The following is a 20861-nucleotide window of genomic DNA, read 5'->3' as shown; positions in this document are numbered from 1 at the left end:
CCAAACCTCAGGAGAAAACTCCATCCCCCCTCCCCCCCCCCCCCCCCCCGCCCCCAGTGGTCAGGACTGGAACCATGTACAGGGGTTACCTTCTGGAGGGACATCCCCAGGTACACAGGGATGTTTCTGGGCAGAAAAGGGAAAAGGAATTAGGTTACAGGCAATCTCAGGGTAAATGTTCCAAGCAACGAACTGATGCCCTAAGACAAGAAGTCTGAAGGCAGAAGCCAACCACAAACACAGCCTTCGTCCCAGCTCAGTGCAACCTGCCCCACCTGGTCTCCCTCTTCACCCGGCAGGCGATGTGTGAACCAGATGGAATGCCCTGTAAACTTGCTGAGGAGTGGAAAAGGCTGGGCCACTCAGTAGGCAGGGAGATGAGCCCCAGGAATTTCCGAGGGTTGGGGACCCACCCCCATGCCGCCCAAGCCTAGAATTCCAAAGACCAGGGCACCCATGACCAAGCGCAGTGAGGGGAAGGCTCGTTCCCCATGGCTGTGGCTGCATTCCATTCCCGAGACGCCCACTGCCTGGAGGTTACCTGTGGTCACCCGTCACACCTGGAGCTATCTCACGGCTAGCCGGGCCCCTGAGTCCCTAAGAAAAGACTGGCACCCTCATCCCCCAGTGGTCTCCTTTTGTGGAAGTGTCTGGAAACGGTGAGGCCTCCCCGCTCTAACACAAATAACACAAGCAGGATTTTCTGCTGTAGCAGATGGGAAACCAAAAAGCAGAGGCACCCAGGATTATTCTGTCGGGGGTGCAGCTATCCTACAAGGACTCACTTCTGCCCAGCTTCCCAGCTTAGAGCACTCCAAGAATGACTTAGCCGAGAATAAATGTGGATAGGGAGCGCTGAGGCGGACTAAGGAGGCTGACACAGCCCTGCAGGCTCGCCGACTCAGTATATTGATGGCTCAGTGCTCTCTTCTGGGCGAAGTCAAGTGTGGGGGGAGGGGGCAGGATCTATCTCTATAAACACAGGCCAGCCAGAGCCAGTAACTCAAGTGTTCAGAAAGTAACAGAGAGCATGCAAACTGAAAGGCTCTATGGTTATAATCACAGGGGCCCGGGCTGGGTCACGCCATAGCAATAGGTCATTCACAGGGCAAGCACTTAGGGGGCTTCTGCAGGCCAGTGCCAGGATACTCAGTTTTCACACACACTTGTAGCAGGACAAACCTTTACCACCCCCCACCACACCCTCTATACACATACACAACACCTCCCTCGTCCATAGCTGAAGGTGAGACTTACGACGGCCGGCGGCCGGGCTGCATGCCCTCTCCTTGGAATCTCGGAGAGGGCTGCTGAGCCATTAATTGTAATTAACTAATTATCCTTGCTGCCAATGCTGCCAAACAGCGGAGGAGGAGGCCGGGGGTGGTGAGCCCCCAAATGACTCAGCCGTGTTTACAACATGCAAACCCATTTAAGAGCTTGTAAAGTTGCTATAAATGGCTCTTTGGCAACGGGGGAATAACGATTCCCTTTCTCTAGCTGACAGTTTAGCAACTGTCGGGGCTGGGGAAACAGCCAGGATGAAGGTTCAGAGATCCAACAGTGCCACCTGGAGGCCAAACTCTGGCTCTGCTCCGATCCAGATTTCACAGGCCTGAGACTAAAATACAAGGAAAACTGATGTCTAGCCGGGAGCCGGGATTATCACCCAGTTTCTCAAATGCTTCAAAATGTTCAGAGAGTAAATCTAAGTCAGAAGTGTCAAATGAGACAGTTTTCTATCACCATGAATAAAAGTTATTTAAAGACCGTTCTGGCGAGCTACCATGTGTGACAAAGGACACAGAGTGGAGTGACCCTCGGACACTGGTGCCACCATACTCAGACTCACTTCTGCCCAGCCTCCCAGATTAGACCACTCCAGGAACAATTTAGCTGAAAACAGCAAACGTGGAACAGGCCTTTAAGGGCTTTCGAGGTGAGCAGGTCATATTCAAGGCCCACAGACAGCAACAGGGACCACAGTCCCCTCTACAGAGATGGTGTGGCTTCCCGGCTTCCCTCAGGTGTTCCCTGGGGGTGCTCACCAGCCCTCGTCCTGGAGTCTGACTCATCCTCTCCACTTCCTCTTCACCAAGCCCACATGAAACCAGCACAGAAGGGTGCTCTGACTGCCCCTGCCTCAGCTTCCCTTGTGCTTCTGCGACACTGACTGTCCCAGGGTGTGTGTGTGTGTGGGGGGGGTTCTTACCCACTGACACCTGGGGAGGAGCGATAAGTGGATGGAGATTGCCTGCTAAGCCAAGGTAGCCAGTTGCATGGCTGGGACTAGATGTGGAGTCTTCGGAAGCCCAGTTTGCTTGTCTTCTCACGACGCCATGGGAATAGCAGACAGAGCAGCTCCCACTGACCAAGGCCTACAGCCTAGCCCTGGCACAGCCTCTGAAATCCGGCTATGAGATGCAGGATCTACTTCATCCACTTACTCTGTAGGTGAGGAAGACTGAGGCTGAGGGTTTATAGAAGAGTCAGTGGTACAACCAGGGTGGATCCCCAGTGGGATTCTTTCAACACTAGGCTCCCCAGACTTGAGTAGGGGCTGCTGGCTAGGACCTACTGGCCAGATAGAATTGTCTTCTCATGGGCGTGAGGAAGGTGCAAATGACCTTGGCCAATACTCTGGGCTCCTTGGAGGGTCACTCACCCACAGTCATGCCGTCTTCATAGCGCTTGATGATATCGAAGGAGTCGCGAAGGTTCCCTTCTGTGATGTCGAAGATGATGTCGGCCTGGTTGGCAGGGTACAGTGGTGTGACAGCCCTCAGAAAGATGATCTCTGCAGCAACGATGATAGCATGAGAATGTTGTAATGCTGGCCCAGCCCTCTCCTCCTCTCCTTTTTCCCTCCCCTCCCTTCTCCTCCCAGAGACTTGCCCCGACACCAAACACAACGAGGATATACTACTAAGGAAACATGGCTGAAATCACTGGCCCCCGTGAGGAAGAGTAGAGTCCTGGCCCTCACATCATAGCCAATCTTTGTTTCAGCAGTGGGAAAACTGAGGCAATTTGACAATTCTTATCTCCGCCGAGGTCATGAGGCCAGTTAGCAGTGTGGTCTCGGCTGGGCCATGGTGGCTGTGGCTCCAGATAATGAAGCGGTATAAGCCACCTTAGCCTTGGAACCACCATTCAGATCACAGCCTGGCTCGGGGTAATCTTGGAGAAGTCCTTTTCCTGGGCCTCAGTTTCCTCGTCTATAAAGGGAAGAAGCTGTCTGATATCCACTGAGGGTCCTTTTAGCACCCCATGTTTCCTGAGCTCAAGACATTAACAGGTGTCTTGGCTGCCCCCCACCCCAATTCAGATAACCAACTCCTATGTCAGCGGAGTGGAATACCAGAAAAATGGCTGCTGGGGGTAGGGGGCGGTGGAGAGATGGCTCAGCGGTTAAGAGCACTGACTGATTTTCCAGAGGTCGTGAATTCAATTCCCAGCAACCATATGGTGGCTCACAACCCTCTGTAATGGAATTGGTTGCCCTCTTCTGGTGTGTCTGAAGATAGCTATAGTGTACTCATATATACATAAAATAGATAAATCTAAAAACAAAAAAAAATGACTGCTAGGAACTTGGAAAAGACTTGTGTGTAGGCTTGTGAAGGCCCACTGACACAGGGCAAACACGAGCTGTGACGACTTCTCTGGAGGACTGAGCCAGTAGGAATGGAGTGTGCGCTGGGGACTTCCCTAGGGACAATGCTGGCCTTGTGGGTCTCACATGTTTTCCCCACTGTCTGGTGATCCTGCATGACTCTTTCACAGCTGTCAGCCCAGGGGTCATCTTGGATAACTCAGTGATACATTTTCCTGGAGAGAAAGGGCCTTTCTTAGCATGTTCTTAGTATGTTAGCTGACACATCAGCTTGCTGAATGTCTGCTGACAGTCAGGGAGAGAGACCCCATGCAGAAGAGAGATGGTGACTGGGAACCAGAGAAGCCCACTACTACACCCCAGGGTGTGTCATGAGTGTATGGTTCACCTAGGAGCTTGTAACCCCAGGCTGCCTCAGAAATGTGTTGTGATGGCATTGGCCATGTCCTTTGGGACACGGACTCAGGAAAGACATAGAACTGTCACGTTATCCTATGGCTTCTGCTTCCAGTCTGGCTACTCTGTCCATCCATCCCAGTCTCTGAGATGTCTTGGCACACCAGACTTATCTATTAGGGCCTCTCAACAGCTCTCTTGGAGTAGAGCCTCACCTCCAGGTTTAGACGCTGGCTCATTCTCAATGCCCGCACCACCCAGCTCACCTCCAGACCTTACCGGCTGTGACCTGCTGGCAAGTCTCTTATCTCCCTCTCTCACTTGGCCAATAACCTCCTCCCCACACTATTCTGTCAACAGCATTCAGTGCTGATTCCATGATGAGCGCTGGGGTGGGGGTGGGGGTGGGGGTGGAGGATGACTTCCTCAAGCCCCCAGCGTTCATCATGGAATCAGCACTGAATGCTATTGACAGAATGGTTGTCAGTCATCAGAAGGGGCTGCCGAGCAGGCAAAGGAGGAGCAGCCCAGGGACCCAGACGGGAAAGGTGTGCATCCCACCCTGACCACATCCTACAAGGAAGGGCCTTGCAGGACAGGCTCTCTGCTCAACCAGAAGGAGGCTCAGAGGCAAGTCTCAGGACCTTCAACTTGATCCACTCACCCTCGGGACGGGTGAACTCTCGGAAGGTAGGCAGCGAGATGACAGTGTGGGAGATGGTATGCACAGGGTCCCGCACGCAGGCCTCATCAGTGGGACGGCAAGACTTGATGCAGCGGACTGTATCTGTTTTCTCTTGTCGGAAGCTGCAGAGAAACACAGCCCAGGAAGGTGGGTGGCAAAGCCAGGACAACAGCATCCAGGGAACACCAGAAGTAGCAGTAGCAGGTGGCCCAGAGGCAGTTAACAGTGAACTCTGTGGCCAGACTGCACTGTACATGGGCCTTCATATAAAATGGGGACACCACTTAGTCTAGATGCTAATGTGTACAGTTTGGAATTTGCCAACTGCACCACGTGAGCATCAGTCTGCCCCTGAAGAATATGTTCACTTCTCAGTTGCTTAGCAACAATGTTGAGTAGCTAGGAGTACCAGGTGCTGTGGATACCAGTGAATAAGGGTGTCAAGTCTTTCATCCTAGAAGCCAACAACTGGGCAGCTAGCAGGGCTCATGGGGAGGGCAGGGTTGAGGGTTGGAGAAATGTATATAAAAGTTTTTTTTTAATATTTATTTATTTATTATTTATAAGCACACTGTAGCTGTCTTCAGACACCAGAATAGGGTGTCAGATTTCTTTACGGATGGTTGTGAGCCACCATGTGGATGCTGGGATTTGAACTCATGACCTTTGGAAGAGCAGTCGGTGCTCTTACCCACTGAACCATCTCTCCAGCCCTGGTGAAATGTATATAAACTGCTGATCTCAATGTTCATCACAGAGACGTTGAATCCATACCAAGTAACAGGAAGGAAAAAGATTACATTTACTATAAGTCCATGCCCATGTTCCCGGCACTGTGCTACACTGTTCTTAAAAACTTTATCATGAAATTCAAAACAAGGATGGAGAGATGTTTGCTCTTCTGGACAATCCACAAGGCAGCTGGTTCACAGCCATCTGTAATGGCAGAGCAGGTGATCTAACACACTCTGGCCTCTGTGGGCACTGTACACACATGGTGTACAGACATATGCACATTCAAAAAACCCATAGACATAAAATTAAATTAAAACTAAAAGGAAGGAGGAAGAAGAAGAGGAAGAGGAAGATGAGGACAGTATCTGGGAAACAACACCTAAAGTTGTTATCTGGCCTCCATAGGACACATGCACATATACATACACACATATATACACACACACACATTTATATGTGAAATAAATAAAATAAAAACATATGAACAGTCAGGTGGTGGTGGCACATGTGTTTAACCCCAGCACTCAGGAGGCAGAGGAAGGTGGATCTCTGTGTTTGAGACCAGCCTGGTTTGCATAGTGAGTTCCAAAACAGAGAAACCTTGTCTCTAATAACCAACCAAACAAACAAACAAACAAAGAAAAAGAGATAAAAACAAACTCCACAAAACAAAAAAACCCAGATATGAATAGAATGCAAATGGTTCAAAGAGTTATTGTATGGAAAACATTTTTTATAATCATCCGCCACGTCAGGGGGTTGAGGAAGAAGGATTACAAGTTCAAGGCCAGTCTGCTCTCTACCATGAAACCCTGTCTCAAAAATAAAAATTATTCACACAAGGAAAGAAACCTCAGCCAACTGTTGAAGCTGCCTGGTGTGTACCAAAACAATACTATCTCTCCTGTGTTCTACAGCTAACCCTTAACCTGGGCCCATGAAGCCCCTGCTGGGTTTCTTCACAGCTCCTTCCCACAGTGTATATCTCTGCACCAGTTATACAGACATGCTCATGAGTGAGGGTTATCTTTAAGTGCCCACTGACTGACAGTTTCCCCCCCCATCCTTTCATTTTCCACATGATCTGGAAAGGAGCCTAGTGTATTTCAGGCTCGGAGTACCACAGTCAGGAGCTGGCTGCCTGCATCCTTGTGATGTGGTCCAGGGCATTCCTCCGTCCTCTGAATGTCCCTCACACTGGCTGCTGGATTAGACACAGTCCCAGACTGGTTGGAAGGATGACAGAGGTAGGGTGTCTTCCATCAGGTCATGTGGGTTCTGGTCTTTCTGTGATACCTACAGAAGTTGGTACTCAGGGCCTATTCTCCTAGTTAGTTTCTGTCATCTTGACACAAGCTAGAGTCATTTGGGAAGAAGGGATCTCAATAGAGAAACTGGCTCCACCAGACCTCTAGGCAAGTCTATGAGGCATTTTCTTGATAAATGATTGATATGTCAGAGGGCCCAGCCCACACTATGGGTCGTGGAAACCCTGGGTAAGTGGCCCTGGGTAACAATGTTTTGTGGGTTTTGTTTGTTTGTTTGTTTGAGACAAGTTCTCTCTACATAGCCCTGACTGTCTTAGAATTCAGCATGCAGACTAGGTCAGCCTTGAATTCACAGAGATCCACCTGCCTTTGCCTCTTGAGTGCTGGGATTAAAGGTGTGCACCACCAGGCATGGCTGTCTTGGGTAATATAAGAAAGCAAGGTAAGAAAGCCATGGAGACAGAGACAGAGGTATGTATGTATGTATGTATGTATGTATATATATATATATATATATATATATATATATATATACATACATACATACATATATAGATATAGATAAAGATAATATAGATATATAGATATAGATATAGATAGATAGATAGATAGATAGATAGATAGATAGATAGATAGACAGATATCGCCAACAAGCAGCACTCCTCCATGGCCTCTGCTTCAGTTCCTGCCCTGACTTCCCTTCTTGATAGACTATAACCTGTTGCAGTTAAATAAACCCTCTTCCCCAGATTTCCTTTGTTCACGGTGTTTATCACAAGAACAGAAACCCAAGTCACCCACCGACTGTACTCTGGGCTGAAAAAATCCCGCTGGCCTGACACTTTGCTCCCACTCCCTGGCTGGCCTTCTGTGCCGGGAAGCAGTCTCATAGATGCTACTGCTATGTGGTAACCAAGAAGCATATAGTTCAATACTTGTTAGGTCCAATTCTACTCTGCTACTGGTGGTGCTGTTTTTAGAGGTTGTGGTGCTGTTTTTAGAGGTTAAGAATTCTTTGGGAGATGGGTGTCCAGTGGGAGGAAGTGGGTAATGGGTAGGGGTGTGAGATTTATGGCCTGACCCACTGCCTCCCCTGTTTTCTGAACTGCATCTGTTGCCTCCTTTTCTAACCACAACTGAGAGCTGCACCTGCCCCACCACGCCCGCCATGGACTGTACCCTCAAACGTGAAATAAACACCCGCTCTTCCGCTAAGTTGTTTGTTAGGAATTTAAGAAAAGTAATTAATACAGATAAGTATTTGCATCATGAACGTTAGCACTCTCTACAACCTCCTCAAAGGATTTTGAGATAGGAAAAATAAAGCCAGGGTGAACTCATAATGGGATCCAGTTTGATGAGGTTTGGTCCACCACCACCACTGCCCTTTGTGGAAGCTCAAACTTCCCTTCTTGGCCACAGAGCAAAAGTGGCTTTGGGGTCCCTGGTGTTCTCACAGCTTTCCAGCTATGAGGCAATACACAGTACTCAGTTTCATCAAGAATGCTTTACTGTACTCTAGAGTCACTTCTCTAGTGAGCTCTGGATTTATCTGTCTGTGGTTCATGGGAAATGGTGATACAGGATCATAGTCTACACAGCGACAATGCCCAGAGCAACAAGGCTGGCCTCTGTTTCCAGGCATCACCAGCAGACATTCGAAATGTAAAATTCAGCAGCTGGGGCCAATGACATGCCTCAGCCAGTTAAAACCTCACTGCCAAAGCCGATGACCTGAGTTTGGTCCTTGAAACTTACATGATAGAAAGGGGAACACCAGCTTTTGCAAGTTGTCCTTTGACCCCCTCTAAATGAATGCAATGAGAAATAAATGTAATGCAAGCTCATACTAATATTTACAATTCAAAATAAAGTTTATAAACTTCTTGTCTTCTCCATGGCTCAAGGGCATAGTTTTTACTCTACATCACAAGCCTGATTCGGCTGACACAGCTCACAATTCACAACTGTCCAGTTTTGACTGATTCCATGTTTCATACAGAGCAGTCTCAGAATAACAGCTCACCAATCAACAGCTATAAATAATTCCTCAAGTATGTTCTCCTTCTGCTCAATTTAACTAGAAATACTACATCTGTGTAGTCTGAGCTATATGGCAGTTGATAGCATGTAGCCGCTTTAGTACATGCTTTAGTAGGCATGTAGCTGCAATGCCATAGTCATTGTTCAGTGTGTACAAGTTCATATAAGTGTGCACAATTGTCAGTTTTGCTGGGTATAAAATCCCTGGCTTACATTTCCTAATTATCCTAAATACATCGCTTCATTTCATCTGGCATAAAATGTTGTCAAAAACATTTTGAATCTGATATTCAGGGCTGCAGAGATGACTCGGGAGTTAAGAGTATTTGATGCTCTTCCAGAGAATCGGGGTTCAGTCTTCAGGATCCATGTTGGATGACTCACCAACATCTGTAACTCTAGCTCCATAGAATCCAACAACTTTCTTCTGGCCTATTCAGACACCCAAATGTACATGCATGTGTATGCTCACACATTCATAAATAAAAAATAAAAATAAACCTTTAAAGATGCTCTAATGCCCATGTGAATACACATGCATGTGAGCACACACACAGAGACACACATGCACACATGTGTGCACACACAATGCTGTTACACACATATACATGCACACATATACATGTCCATACACACATGTGTGCACACAAATACACATGCACATGTGTGTACATGCACACACATACACATATGTGTACACACATGCACACATGTGTGCTCATACATATACATGTTCTCTCTCTCTCTCTCTCTCACACACACACACACACACATACACACACACACACACACTTTAGAGCTCTTCCAAAGGACTTGTTTGTTCCAGAAATTGCTTGAGTTCACAAATGAACTAGATGAAGAATTTCTGTGTCTGGAAAGATTTGCTTACTGCTTTATTTTACAAAATAGCAAAAAAAGAAACACCTTATTTCCATGTCTAGATGAGGTTAAAAGTTAGAATCTATAGAATTAGATATCTAAAAACAGGAAGAGAAAAAAGGATCCTGAGTTGAAATCACATTTATCCAAGAAAAGAAATGTTTAAGTCAGAAATGCAGAACTACAGGTCCTGACCTTGGACTTGGGTGAAAATTCCTGAGACAGCAGGAATCACTGGCTGATGGCATTCAAATGGCTGATTCTCACACAGGTTCTTCGAAGCTTGTGGAAATAATATACAAACTCCAAACTCCTGCTTCTCTGAAACCAATTGCCTTAACCTAATCTCTAGTAGTTTATTTAATTTTTTTCTTCCTCTTCATTTTGTGCATATGGGCATTTTGCCTGCATGTATGTCTATACACCATGTCCATGCAATACCCAGTGAAGCCAGAAGAGGGCACCAGGAACTGCCGTTACAGACAGCTGTTAGCCACTATATGGCTATTAAGAATCAAACCTCGTTCCTTTGAAATACAGCTAGTGAGTGAGCCATCTCTCCAATGCCCCTCATAGATCAAAAAATAAACAAACATGAAATCCCTTATAGTTATTTTAATAAATAAGCAACAACAAAATTTAATGCAGGGACGCACATTCAAGTTCTTTTTGCCTATGCATAGATAGAGAAAAACCAAGTTCGGAGGTGACTTAGCAGGTCTAGAGCTCAAGTGTGCCCTCTGGTGGCTGAGTGAACTCTTGTTAGTTCTGCACCATTTAAGCTGCAGGGGTGACCGCTGGGATAAGGCCAATCGAAAGGGGGTGTGACCCTCATCAGTTGATTGATGGGTTTAAGTCACCACTCTTCGCCCCAAGCTCTTCCACCAAACCAGCCAGTTCTTCCATTTGAACAACCTAATGATGCTGTTTCCCTGTTTAAGGGTGGGTGCTACTTGATTACTAAAAATGGCTTTGGTGCATTCTCTCTGAAGGAGCTAGAATGGCCACTCGATGAGAGAGGTGTGTACTACTTTCTCAATGCTGGAAACAAACACCCAATAAGAAGTAACTTGATGGAAGTTGGGCCCACACCCTGAGGCTACAGCCCATCAAAGTGGACCAGGTATGGCAACAGAAGTGGCTCCCAGCTGTGGACATAGGAGCTAAGGCTGCTGGCACACATCTGGGTAGAGCGGGAAAGAGAAAGGTACGCTGGACCTCTGCTGCCTTTCTCCCGTCCTACTTCCAAGCCCAGCTCATGAGACGGTACCACCCACATTCAGGGTGGGGCTTCCTCCTCAGTTAGGCCTCTCACATGACCCCAAGGACCTACCTCATTAATGCTAGAGGTGTTTCTTAATTCAATCAAGGTGGTAATCAAAATTGATCATCCCAGGGTGACTTATGTTTTTTTCCTTAGGTATCCATAGGTTCCCCCTAGCCAATAATTTTACAAGACTGTCATTGTGTTGGTTGTTCTGAGGTAATCTCTGGTATGTGATGTGTTCTTCCTACAGGGAATTTCAAAGTTTATTTTTAATTTATACGACTTTCCCCACTTTCAGTTATCACTTACAGTACTGACTTCCTCCCCTCCCTCCCCCGCCCCGTGTTCCCGTGGGATAACACTATGACCCAAAATGGCTTGGGCGGAGCAGGTCAACTCAAGGCAGGAACCAGGGGGATGCCATTGGCTGCTTCACTCATGTTCATTCTTTTTTTCCTTTTTCTTGGATATCTTCTTTATTTACATTTCAAATGTTTTCCCCTTTCCACGTCTCCCCTTCAGAAACCCCCATCCCATCCCTCATCCCCCTGCCTCTATGAGGGTGCTCCCCACCCACCCACCCACCCACTCCAGCCCTCCGCCCTGGCATTCCCCTACACTGGGGCATCAAACACCCTCAGGCCAGAGGACCTCTCCTCCCACTGATGTCCAACAAGGCCATCCTCTGGCACATTTGTGGCCAGCGCCATTTTTCTTACACAACCAAGGACCACCCTGCCTAGGGACTAGTCCTGCCCACAGCGGGCAGGGTCCTTCTTTATCACAGACTAACCTGATAAAGACAGTTCTCAACTGAAACTTTTCCCCAGTGATTCTAGCCTGTGTCAAGTTGACAGTGCTTCCCAGGACATTGATGTCTTTCTCTTTTTATTTATATTTTATTCTTTTCTAATTTGCTTCTCTTTAGTGGTTTGACTTTTTTGTTCCATTTCTTCTCATTTATTTTTATTAAATAATTTATTTAACTTTAAAATACACTGACTATCCTGTTATGTTTTAAATTCTAATTCATGTTTCTCTTCCATGGTTTGGTCTCTCAGCCTCGCAATGATGGGGTTTGAGCCACTGAGAGTTGCTGAATATTAGAGTTTGGTCTTTCAAATGTGTACTTCCTGCACCTCAGGGACATCATACTGGTTCATAATCTTTGCTCTTATAATAATTTTATGCACTGCTTCTCTAAAGCTGCCACAGGAATGCTGCAGATGTTGGCAGATGTTGTTTAAGCAGCAGGCACGCACTGGCTCGCAGTGATGGAGGCTGGGAGCCCATGCTCATGGCTGATGGTGCTGGTTTCTTTTGGGGCCTCTGTGTTTGGGTTGTAGGAGTCACTGTTTCTTCATGTGAACTCTCATAGGGTCCTCTTCATATAAGGACTCAGGTATAATAGATCAGGGCCCACTGGGGTAGCCATGCATTTACCTCATTTAAATTTTTAAAGGCCGTCTCTATCTCGAAAGGCGCCAAGTTTAGAACATTAGTGTGTGAAATTGGTGATCCTCTGGTGCTATCCCTTCAAATCCATGTCAAAGTGCCAGCCCCTGGTACCTCAGAAAACAGCCTGATTATTCATCCCGTTATTAGCTAGGATGAAGTCACAGCAGAGCAGGTGGGACCTCAATCTAGGAACACATTAGTCCTTTAAAAAAGAGGTCTGTGACACAGGAGGCCAGTGCTGTTTGATGGGACGGGAAGGGCTGGAGGGGCGTTACTATATGCCAAGGAATGCCAAAGGCAGCAATGCAAGCCACCGGAGACTGCAGAGCCATCCCACTCCAGGAAGAGGGAGCCCCGGTCAGATGGAGCAGAGAGTGGCACAGAGTGTGGGAGACAATGCACACCTACTGTGCAGAGCCGCCTAGCTCCCAGTTCTTTGCTTCAGGGCCTAGGAGATAGACTCTCACACTGATGCCTTTAGGTTGCTCCTTTCTACGAGGAATTCACTTCCCTGGCATTTTAAAGTCAGTACAGTTCATAGTTGCTTTTTTGAGGTAGCTGAGAGTTCTACATCTCGATCATCAGGAAGCTGAGAGAGTGACCACGGGGCCTGGCTCCAGCTTCTGAAACCTCAAAGCCCATTCCCAGTAACACCCTTCCTCCACACTTACTCCGCCAAGGCCACGCCTGCGAATAGTGCCACTCCCTATGAGCCTAGGGGAGCCGCTTTCACTCAAACCACCACACTGGCTTAGGTTTTCAGTCTTTCCGTGGATCTGACTGCTGGTGCTGTCTCTTAGCAGAACCTGAAGCTCTGGCACCCAGACCTTACTCTGATATGTGGGGGTCGGTTGCCTTCGAGTTGCCTATCCCCCAGAGCGTGCACCAGGCTGCAGCAGAGGACTCTGAAGGACTGCTCTCGTCCTCCAGTTCCTCCTTTTCTCTGGTTTTCTTTCCTAGATCGTGAAATCTAATTCCCTTGAAAGCTGTCTGTTTCTAGTGTGATCTGGCCCGTTGCTTACCCTCTCGGCTGTCGCTTCCACAACCTGGCTCATCGTCTTTGCTGGTGTCCTGGCACCTAGGGCAATCCCAGACTATCTAAGCTCCTGGCCTCATCTACGCTCTTTCTGCAAACTGCCATTCTTCCTATAGACTTAGCTCAAGGACCACCTTCTCAGTGCAGCCTTTCTAGTTTAGTTAGCATTCTCTGGCCCCAGGCGTCCCTCATTAGCATTTACCCTGGAATCTTAAAATTGTTCGTTACACCAGCTAAGCCGTGGGCTTTTGAATGAAGGAGTAGTCTCTGGTTGGTTTTGGCATCTTTGGGCTGTTTGGCCTGAAGAAGCAACTCATTAAATAAATGGGCAGGTAGTTTCACATGTACACCTGCAGACAAAGCAGCCATACACATAAAATAAAAATGAAGGGAAATTTAAAATTCAGAAGTGCATGCGGAATAGACAGCCTGATAGACGTAGGCAGAGTCTTTGAAGCTCTCTGGATCCTGTCCCCAAGACACTCAGACTCAGAACAATTGGGCAGGAAGATTACAAACCCATGGGAAATATTTACTACTAAACAAAGCAACACAGAGGCTCCACAAACCTCCCAAATACAAGTTAGGGCCTCACTCTGCACATTGGAGAATCCCAAACAGCCCTGGGGGACCCCTGGAAAGAGTAGCAGGCTAATGTAGGAAGCTCAAGAACTGGGAGCCTCTTCACACCCCAGTGGCCAAGGCTTGTGGGAGCCTATGGTGGGGTTGGGTTAGGAGGGAGTAGTACAGCCCTCAGTGTGGGGACTGAGCTGTCAAGGTTTTCCCTAGTGTCAGGGTCTCTCTAGGGGCAGCTTGTGGAAACAATAGGAAATGAACAGTGACAACAACCACTGGAAGAGGAAGGTGTCAAACCATTAGAGGCACATCAGAGAGGGCAGCCCAGAGGCAACAACAGCCTAGGGGGCTCTAGGAGAAGCCCCTATTAAATTCTTTTCTATACAAAGATTGTAGTGGCCATGGTGTCTCTTTATAGCAATAGAAACCTGAACTAAGACAGTCAGTATTGGCATGATCTCCATTTTCTCAATAAACATGGACAGAGTGCTTGCAGTGTACCCAGAACCTTGCCAGGAGACCAGATAGTCGAGGAATGAAACAGACCTAGTCCCTGCCTTTGTAGAGTCTTCTGGATGGTGAGAAAGACAAATTCTAAGAACAGAAGCAAATGGGAATCTTGGGCTGTTCCAAGCGCCATAAAGAAAGTGTTTTAAGCAAGAGAGACAGAGAGACACAGCCTGGAGTGTGGGACAAGGCTCCTGGCATGGGAAGGATAGGGTGAGAGTCCCCCAAGGCATCAGGTATTGACATTTGATTCTTATTGAGGTATTAGGAGCGTGGACACTCACTACAACTACGATATCTAGAGACGGGATGTGAGGAAGGCAGCTGGGATGACGGGGCTCCTCAAGTGACTTCTGAAGGCTGTATAAGACAAGAGATGTAAATGTCCATGCATGCTCCATCTTGCTCTGTGTGACAGGATATCCTGAGACCCATCAGAAATCTACTAGCAAGAAGGGCCACCTTCATGTGCAGACGCTCCACCTTGGATCCTTAGCTAGAAGCCAAGTGAGAAGCTAAACAAGCATCTTTTCTTCAGGAAGTTACCCAACACCCTGATATTTTGTTATCTTAATAAAAAATGGATTAATACAATCTGACGAGGAAAACCCACTTAAGCTGAGATTTAACCAGCTTTCAGGGTAAAGGCATAAAATTAGGCCATTATGGCTTAGAGGAAGTGTGAACGGGGAGAGTAATTAGAGGTCAGGCTGGACTGCCACCCTAAAATGTGGTTGTGCTCATCCTTGAAAATCTCACTGAGATTTTCCCATGGTTCAATGGCTAAGAGCACCAGAGCTGCTTTTGCAGAGGACCTGGTTTTAGTTCCCAGCACTTACACAGAGACTCACAAGGTCTGAAACTCCAATTTTAGGGGACCTGACAGCCTCTTCTGGCCTCCACCAGTCATGCATTTCAGATAAAACACTCATACACATAAAATAGATATTTTAAAAATAAAGACTAGACTAGACTAGACTAGACTAGACGGGACTGGACTGGAATGGAATAGAATGGAATAGAACAGAACAGGGACTGCATCTACACGCAATGGCCGCCATGAAGGAGGAATCTTAGGCCAATTCTTTACAATGCTCCAGCTTCTGAGCCGAGAAGAAACAGTAGGGCAAGTTGAGTTGATGCCAGAAGCGCAGCAGCTGGGTTGGCTGGACTCCTGATGGAGAAGGCAGAGGCAGGAGGCTCAGGGCTCACAGAGGAGGGACGGTGACGGAGCAACCGAGGCAGAGCTGTGAAGCTGGGGTACACAGCCCACCCGTGCAATCTTGGGCAAATCACGCCCTCTCCGAGTATCCACAAAGACAATGTACACCGAGGGTATCTGTGAGATCTGTTAGACATTTTATGGTTCCTGCAAGCACAACAATGCCAGCCTTCACCTCTCCTTGGCACAGCAGGGTCAGTAGAGGCAAATGAGTTTCTTCAGTCAAGAGCTTTATTAAAGATCAACTGCGCTCAGTGTCTGCCCAGAACAGATTACTTACATACCCAGTCCTGGTGATCCTACACATGATCCCCAGTGGCCAAAAGGCCTATTACCCCAGGCTAGTTTGCCTATAACAGGCTGAGCCATGAGGTTTCAACTTAGAAACCTCCCCACCCTTCCCTTTCTTGGGGGGCAGGGCGGGGAGGTTTCTAAGTTGAAAAGATGAAGGAGACAGAACTCGGGCATCTCTAAGAGTGAGGCTCCTTCTCAGCCATCACAACCACTCTTTAGAGTTTATACAACAGGAAGAGATCGTTCATAGGTGTAGACCCAGCCTAGCCTCATTCTTTTCTTGCCTCGGCTGTCTGATAGCGCAATCATGAACTCTGTTGCTGCGGACCTCAGGTGCCCTGACCATATGAAAAGTTATTCCCCAGTCACCCGTTAGGGAAACCAATTCTGGAAGGGGCTCAGCTTAACCCCGGGAGAGAGACAGCAGAGAGGCCCCTGTCCACGCCGAATAAAACCAAGGCACAAGAGACATGCTCTTGGGATGGCTACTGAGAGTTTATTAGAAGCCCAAGGGTGGGAAAGCAACAAGAGGGAGTGCCCAGGGCCCAAGCAAGCACTCAGAGCTCTGCAGACACAAAGATAAAAAGCTTGGCTACAAAGGAACTGACTGTGCCGTGGCGATAGAGGTCCATCTTGACGGTCAGGAGCAAGTCCCTGGGCTCTGGGATGGGCTTGGTGAGGGCCACCACCCCGCTGTGGTGGCTCACCTTTCGAGTGGTGAAAAAGCCCTCCTCATTGCCAGCGGTGATGGCCAGCTGCATGCTGTCCCCAGGGACAGCACTGGAAGGGCCCATGCGGAAAACCACCGCGGGCACTTGGATGTTGGTGGGGAAAGAAAGGTGGTAGTAGGTTATTCTCAGAGGCAGCCTGGGGCACTCCTGGTTCTCATGGCAAGGCAAGCGCTCACAGCGGCTGAAAGACAAGTGGACAGAGAGACAGGAAGAGGGTTAGCGCCACCTCAGCAAGCAGAGAAACAACAGAGTGTGGGCAAGCGCGGCTCACTGGGCGGGGCCTCCTGCCACCCCTCTGACCGATGCAGCCAGCACAGAGGGCACCCTCACTCACCTGGGGGAGGTGCTGTAGACCTCCAGGCCGCAGCCTCAGGTACAGCAACACCCTCTACGGGACCTGGTGGCCAGGGTCAAGCCATACTCAGGAGGAGATGTGTCCCCCTTCTCAAGGCAGAGAGCTAACTACCCTGGGCACACTCAGCAAGGGCCTCACCCAGATAGTGGCCAAGACCACCAAGACCTCCTGGGTGGGTCTCAGAGACTACCCAGAAATCATCACGGCTGTTACCATTTACTTGCATGTGGGGCTAACCCCCCATACATTCATTAGTGTCGTCACAACCAGAGTTCAAGATGGCGGCTTGAGTGCCCTTGAGGGATGAGCAAAAAGGTTCAGAGAAAGCCACATGGTGAAGGAAGATGCCAAGTGTATGCTCAGAGATGAGATCCGCTCCTGAGCCCTGTGACTCAGCTTTAGACACTTGGTCCGGTTCCCAGCTTCTGTACAGAGACTGAGTGGGACTCAGAATGGAGCCAATGCCAGGTTCTAATATCCTGTGACAACTCTGAACTTCCTGTGGCAGGATGAAGACAACTCTGAACTTCCTGTGTGGCGGAGATGAAGACAGGTTCTCACTTCCTGTGAGAGGATAAAGACAACTCCTAACTGCCCGTGTGGCGGAAACAAAGACTAAAATCATGGGACAGAACTAACTTCCTGTGGTATGCTCAGGACACGCTCTAATGTCCTGTGACAAGATGGAGACAGGCCTAACTTTCTGTGTGGTAGAGATGAAGACAGGTTCTCACTTCCTGCGACAGACTCTAACTTCCAGTGTGTGGTATCGATGAAGACAGGTCCTAATTTCTTGTGTGTTAGAGATGATCACAGGCTCTCACTGCTTATAACAGAATGGAGACATGTACTAACTTCCTGTTACAGAAACTGATTTCCTGTGATGAGGGTGAGAATAAATTCTCTTAGTATCTACAACTTCTAACTTCCTGCAACAGGATGGTGACAGTACATTCTTGTGACAGAGTATTGAGGCAAATGAATGGACTTGTGGCCTAGTCCCAAACACCAGGCCCAACACTTGCTGAGGCAGAACGACAGGAACTTAAGAAGCAGAGGCAAGATGGCCAGCCCCATAGGACTCGACCAAGCCCTCCTCAGGTAGGTCTGCCATTTTGGCTGAATTTGGATTCTCTGGTCACGGAATCTCTCAGAGTCTTGCATCACATCTCTCCTCTGGCTTTTTAAGTCTCTGTGTCTTGTCCTGGATTTACTTCACATTTGATACTTCTTGTGTGTGCATGGCATTTCTGTTTCATCTTATTGGATGCTTCTCAGGGCTTCTAGGAAGCCTCTCACGTGACTAGTTAACATTCTGGCTCTAAGAAAAAAGAAGTCCTTCCAGTAAGATCCGCAACACCAACAGCCAGAGAGAACCATGCCCATTGAAGACGAAACCTGTCACAGAGAGCCCGGAGCTGGGAGTAGGGAATAAGGTGGACATCATGGGCACTGCTGAAAGGCAGCTGTCCCTAGACACGCCCCAGAGGACCAGGTCAGATGGGGGTGCTCAACATGCCAGAGAGATCTCTATCAATGATGGGCCTTTGATGACTGGGAGAAGGGAGGGCCATGAGAGCCAGGCAGACAGTGGAGAGGTCCATGCACTGTCTTCCTCTGGGTGTCAAGGGCAGTAAGAAGTAAGTTTGGGTTTCAAAGTCGGCCTATTTCTCTTTAGAGTGTACACACACACACACACACACACACACACGCACGCACACACACTCTCTGACACAAAGACACATATATACCACATACACCACACACACTCAGACACACAGATACACACACCATACACACTCACGTATATACACACACAAACACACACCATACATACACACTACACACAGATATACACAGATACACCATACATACATACACACCACATACACACATGCACATATATACATACTACACCGACTCACACACAGACACCCACACCACACCTACTCACATACAGACACACATAAATCACATACAGTCACACTCACAGAGACACAGAGACAGACGCACAACACACAATCACACACACAGGCACATACCCACATCTCACCCACTCATACACAGAGAGAGACACACAGAGACACACACACCATACCCACACACACCATACCCACTCACACACACTATACACATTCATGCACAGACACACACACACATCACACACACACATCTCACTCACTCACACACACACACACACACACACATACACATGCGCGCGCGCACACACACACACACAACAGCACAAGCACTGCTGCTTCTGAGTAGTCTGATTGGATCTGGTCAGTAGGTGGCGCTAGAGTCTCTCTCATGGAATTCGGCTTTCCCACTTGTCTATGGGGCCCTCTGCTGACCAAAGACTAGGCCTTGGGTTGCCACAAAAGCACAGCAAAGGAGAAGGGAAGGAATAGGAGACATGCATGATGTACTCCCTGATTCACTTCCTGTATGACTGTCACATCCCAGAGCATGACAGAGATGACACTGTCATCCATTGGAGCACCCAAGTCCTCCCTGGAAGAGGTGCCTGGGCTGGCTCTTTTTAGACCACTCACTTCCCAGATGAGGCTGTGGTTCCTCAGCTCTATCTCCAGGGCCAGCACACTTTGCAGTCATTGTACAGGCAGACTTGGTCCATGAGTTTCCTTCTCTGCCCCAAATTTATTGAAACATCCTAGAATTCAGCCAGGTGGAGGCTTTTAGTCCCAGCACTCGGGAGGCAGAGGCAGGAGGATCTCTGTGAGTTTCAGGCCAGCCTGGTCAACAGAGCAAATTACAGGATAGCCAGATCTACACAGAGAAACCTGTCTTGAAAACTGAGAGGGAAAGGGAGAGGGAGAGAAGAAAAAGGAGGGGAGGGGGAGATGGGAAAGAAGAGGAAGAGGGAAGAGAGGGAAGGAGAGGGGAAGAGGGGGGAGAGGAAAGAAAGAAGGGGAGGGGAGGAGAGAAGAGGAAAGGAAACATTCTAGAAACCACAATCACCGTGTGTGGCAATCTACTGGTCAGACTAGGGACAGCAATAAAACCTGTTGGCTGAATCACCCCAATGGGGGTGGGCAGTCATTACTGAATCTATTACAGAGAGGGGGGGGGGGCTGGACCTCAGACCAGCTCAGCATGGGGAGCAGGCTCACAGCTTCCACACACATCCCCTCGCATACGTAGTACAGTGCAATGTGTCCCAACTCTCAACTTCAACATCTTTGACTGCAGCAGCCCAACTTCCGAGAAAACGATCAGAAGCCACTACAGAAGCGAGACAAAAGCACAGAGAAAAGTGGCAGAGCCACCCCTGTGACCATCTGTTGACGTCAATTCCATTAGTCATCCCTGAGAGACGCACGCCCAGGACCTGGCCATGTCCCTCTTGAGCTCTGTGACCACAGCTTTTCATTTAAGCTACTTTCCTAAGATGCAATATCCAAAGCTACTCAGCTTCACAACAGCTTCACAACCATACTCCATCAGAGCGGCTCCATGGACAGGAAAAGGATGCATCCGGTCCGGTCGGATGCTGGAGGCAGACCTGAACACAGGAGCAGCAAGCACTCAGGTCAGGACCTCAGCGTGTCCACGAGACTCCTTGGTGGCTTGTGGTTCTAGCTTGGTATGTCAGGCTCCCGGGTAGCCAGGAAGAGAATAGGAGAGAAGGAAGCTCTCTCTCTCTCTCTCTCTCTCTCTCTCTCTCTCTCTCTCTCTCTCTCTCTCTCTCTCTCTCTCTCTCTCTTCCTCTCCTCCTCCCTCCCTCTCCCCCCCTCCCTCCCTCCCTCTCTCTCTCTTCCTCCCTCCCTCT

At 48.4% G+C, this 20861-nt stretch overlaps 1 protein-coding gene across 2 annotated transcripts in view; it reads right to left on the bottom strand.

Moving 5' to 3' along the window:
- The window catches only part of Fbln1 (fibulin 1), an 81156-nt gene that overhangs the window by 17721 nt on the left and 42574 nt on the right, over positions 1–20861 (bottom strand). Inside the window, exons 15-16 of one of the 2 annotated variants that reach the window (XM_052161212.1) lie at positions 4677–4819; positions 2666–2797 (exon numbers count right to left, since the gene is read on the bottom strand). In XM_052161212.1, the coding sequence (XP_052017172.1) occupies positions 2666–2797; positions 4677–4819 (275 nt within the window). Of the gene's footprint in view, positions 1–2665; positions 2798–4676; positions 4820–16456; positions 16895–20861 lie in introns of those variants that run through there. The other variant, XM_052161213.1, reaches the window with a different exon arrangement.

The sequence above is a fragment of the Apodemus sylvaticus genome, chromosome 17, assembly GCF_947179515.1.
Source record: "Apodemus sylvaticus chromosome 17, mApoSyl1.1, whole genome shotgun sequence".
Taxonomy (NCBI): Eukaryota; Metazoa; Chordata; class Mammalia; order Rodentia; family Muridae; genus Apodemus; species Apodemus sylvaticus.
This window is presented reverse-complemented; position numbering and strand designations above follow the sequence as displayed.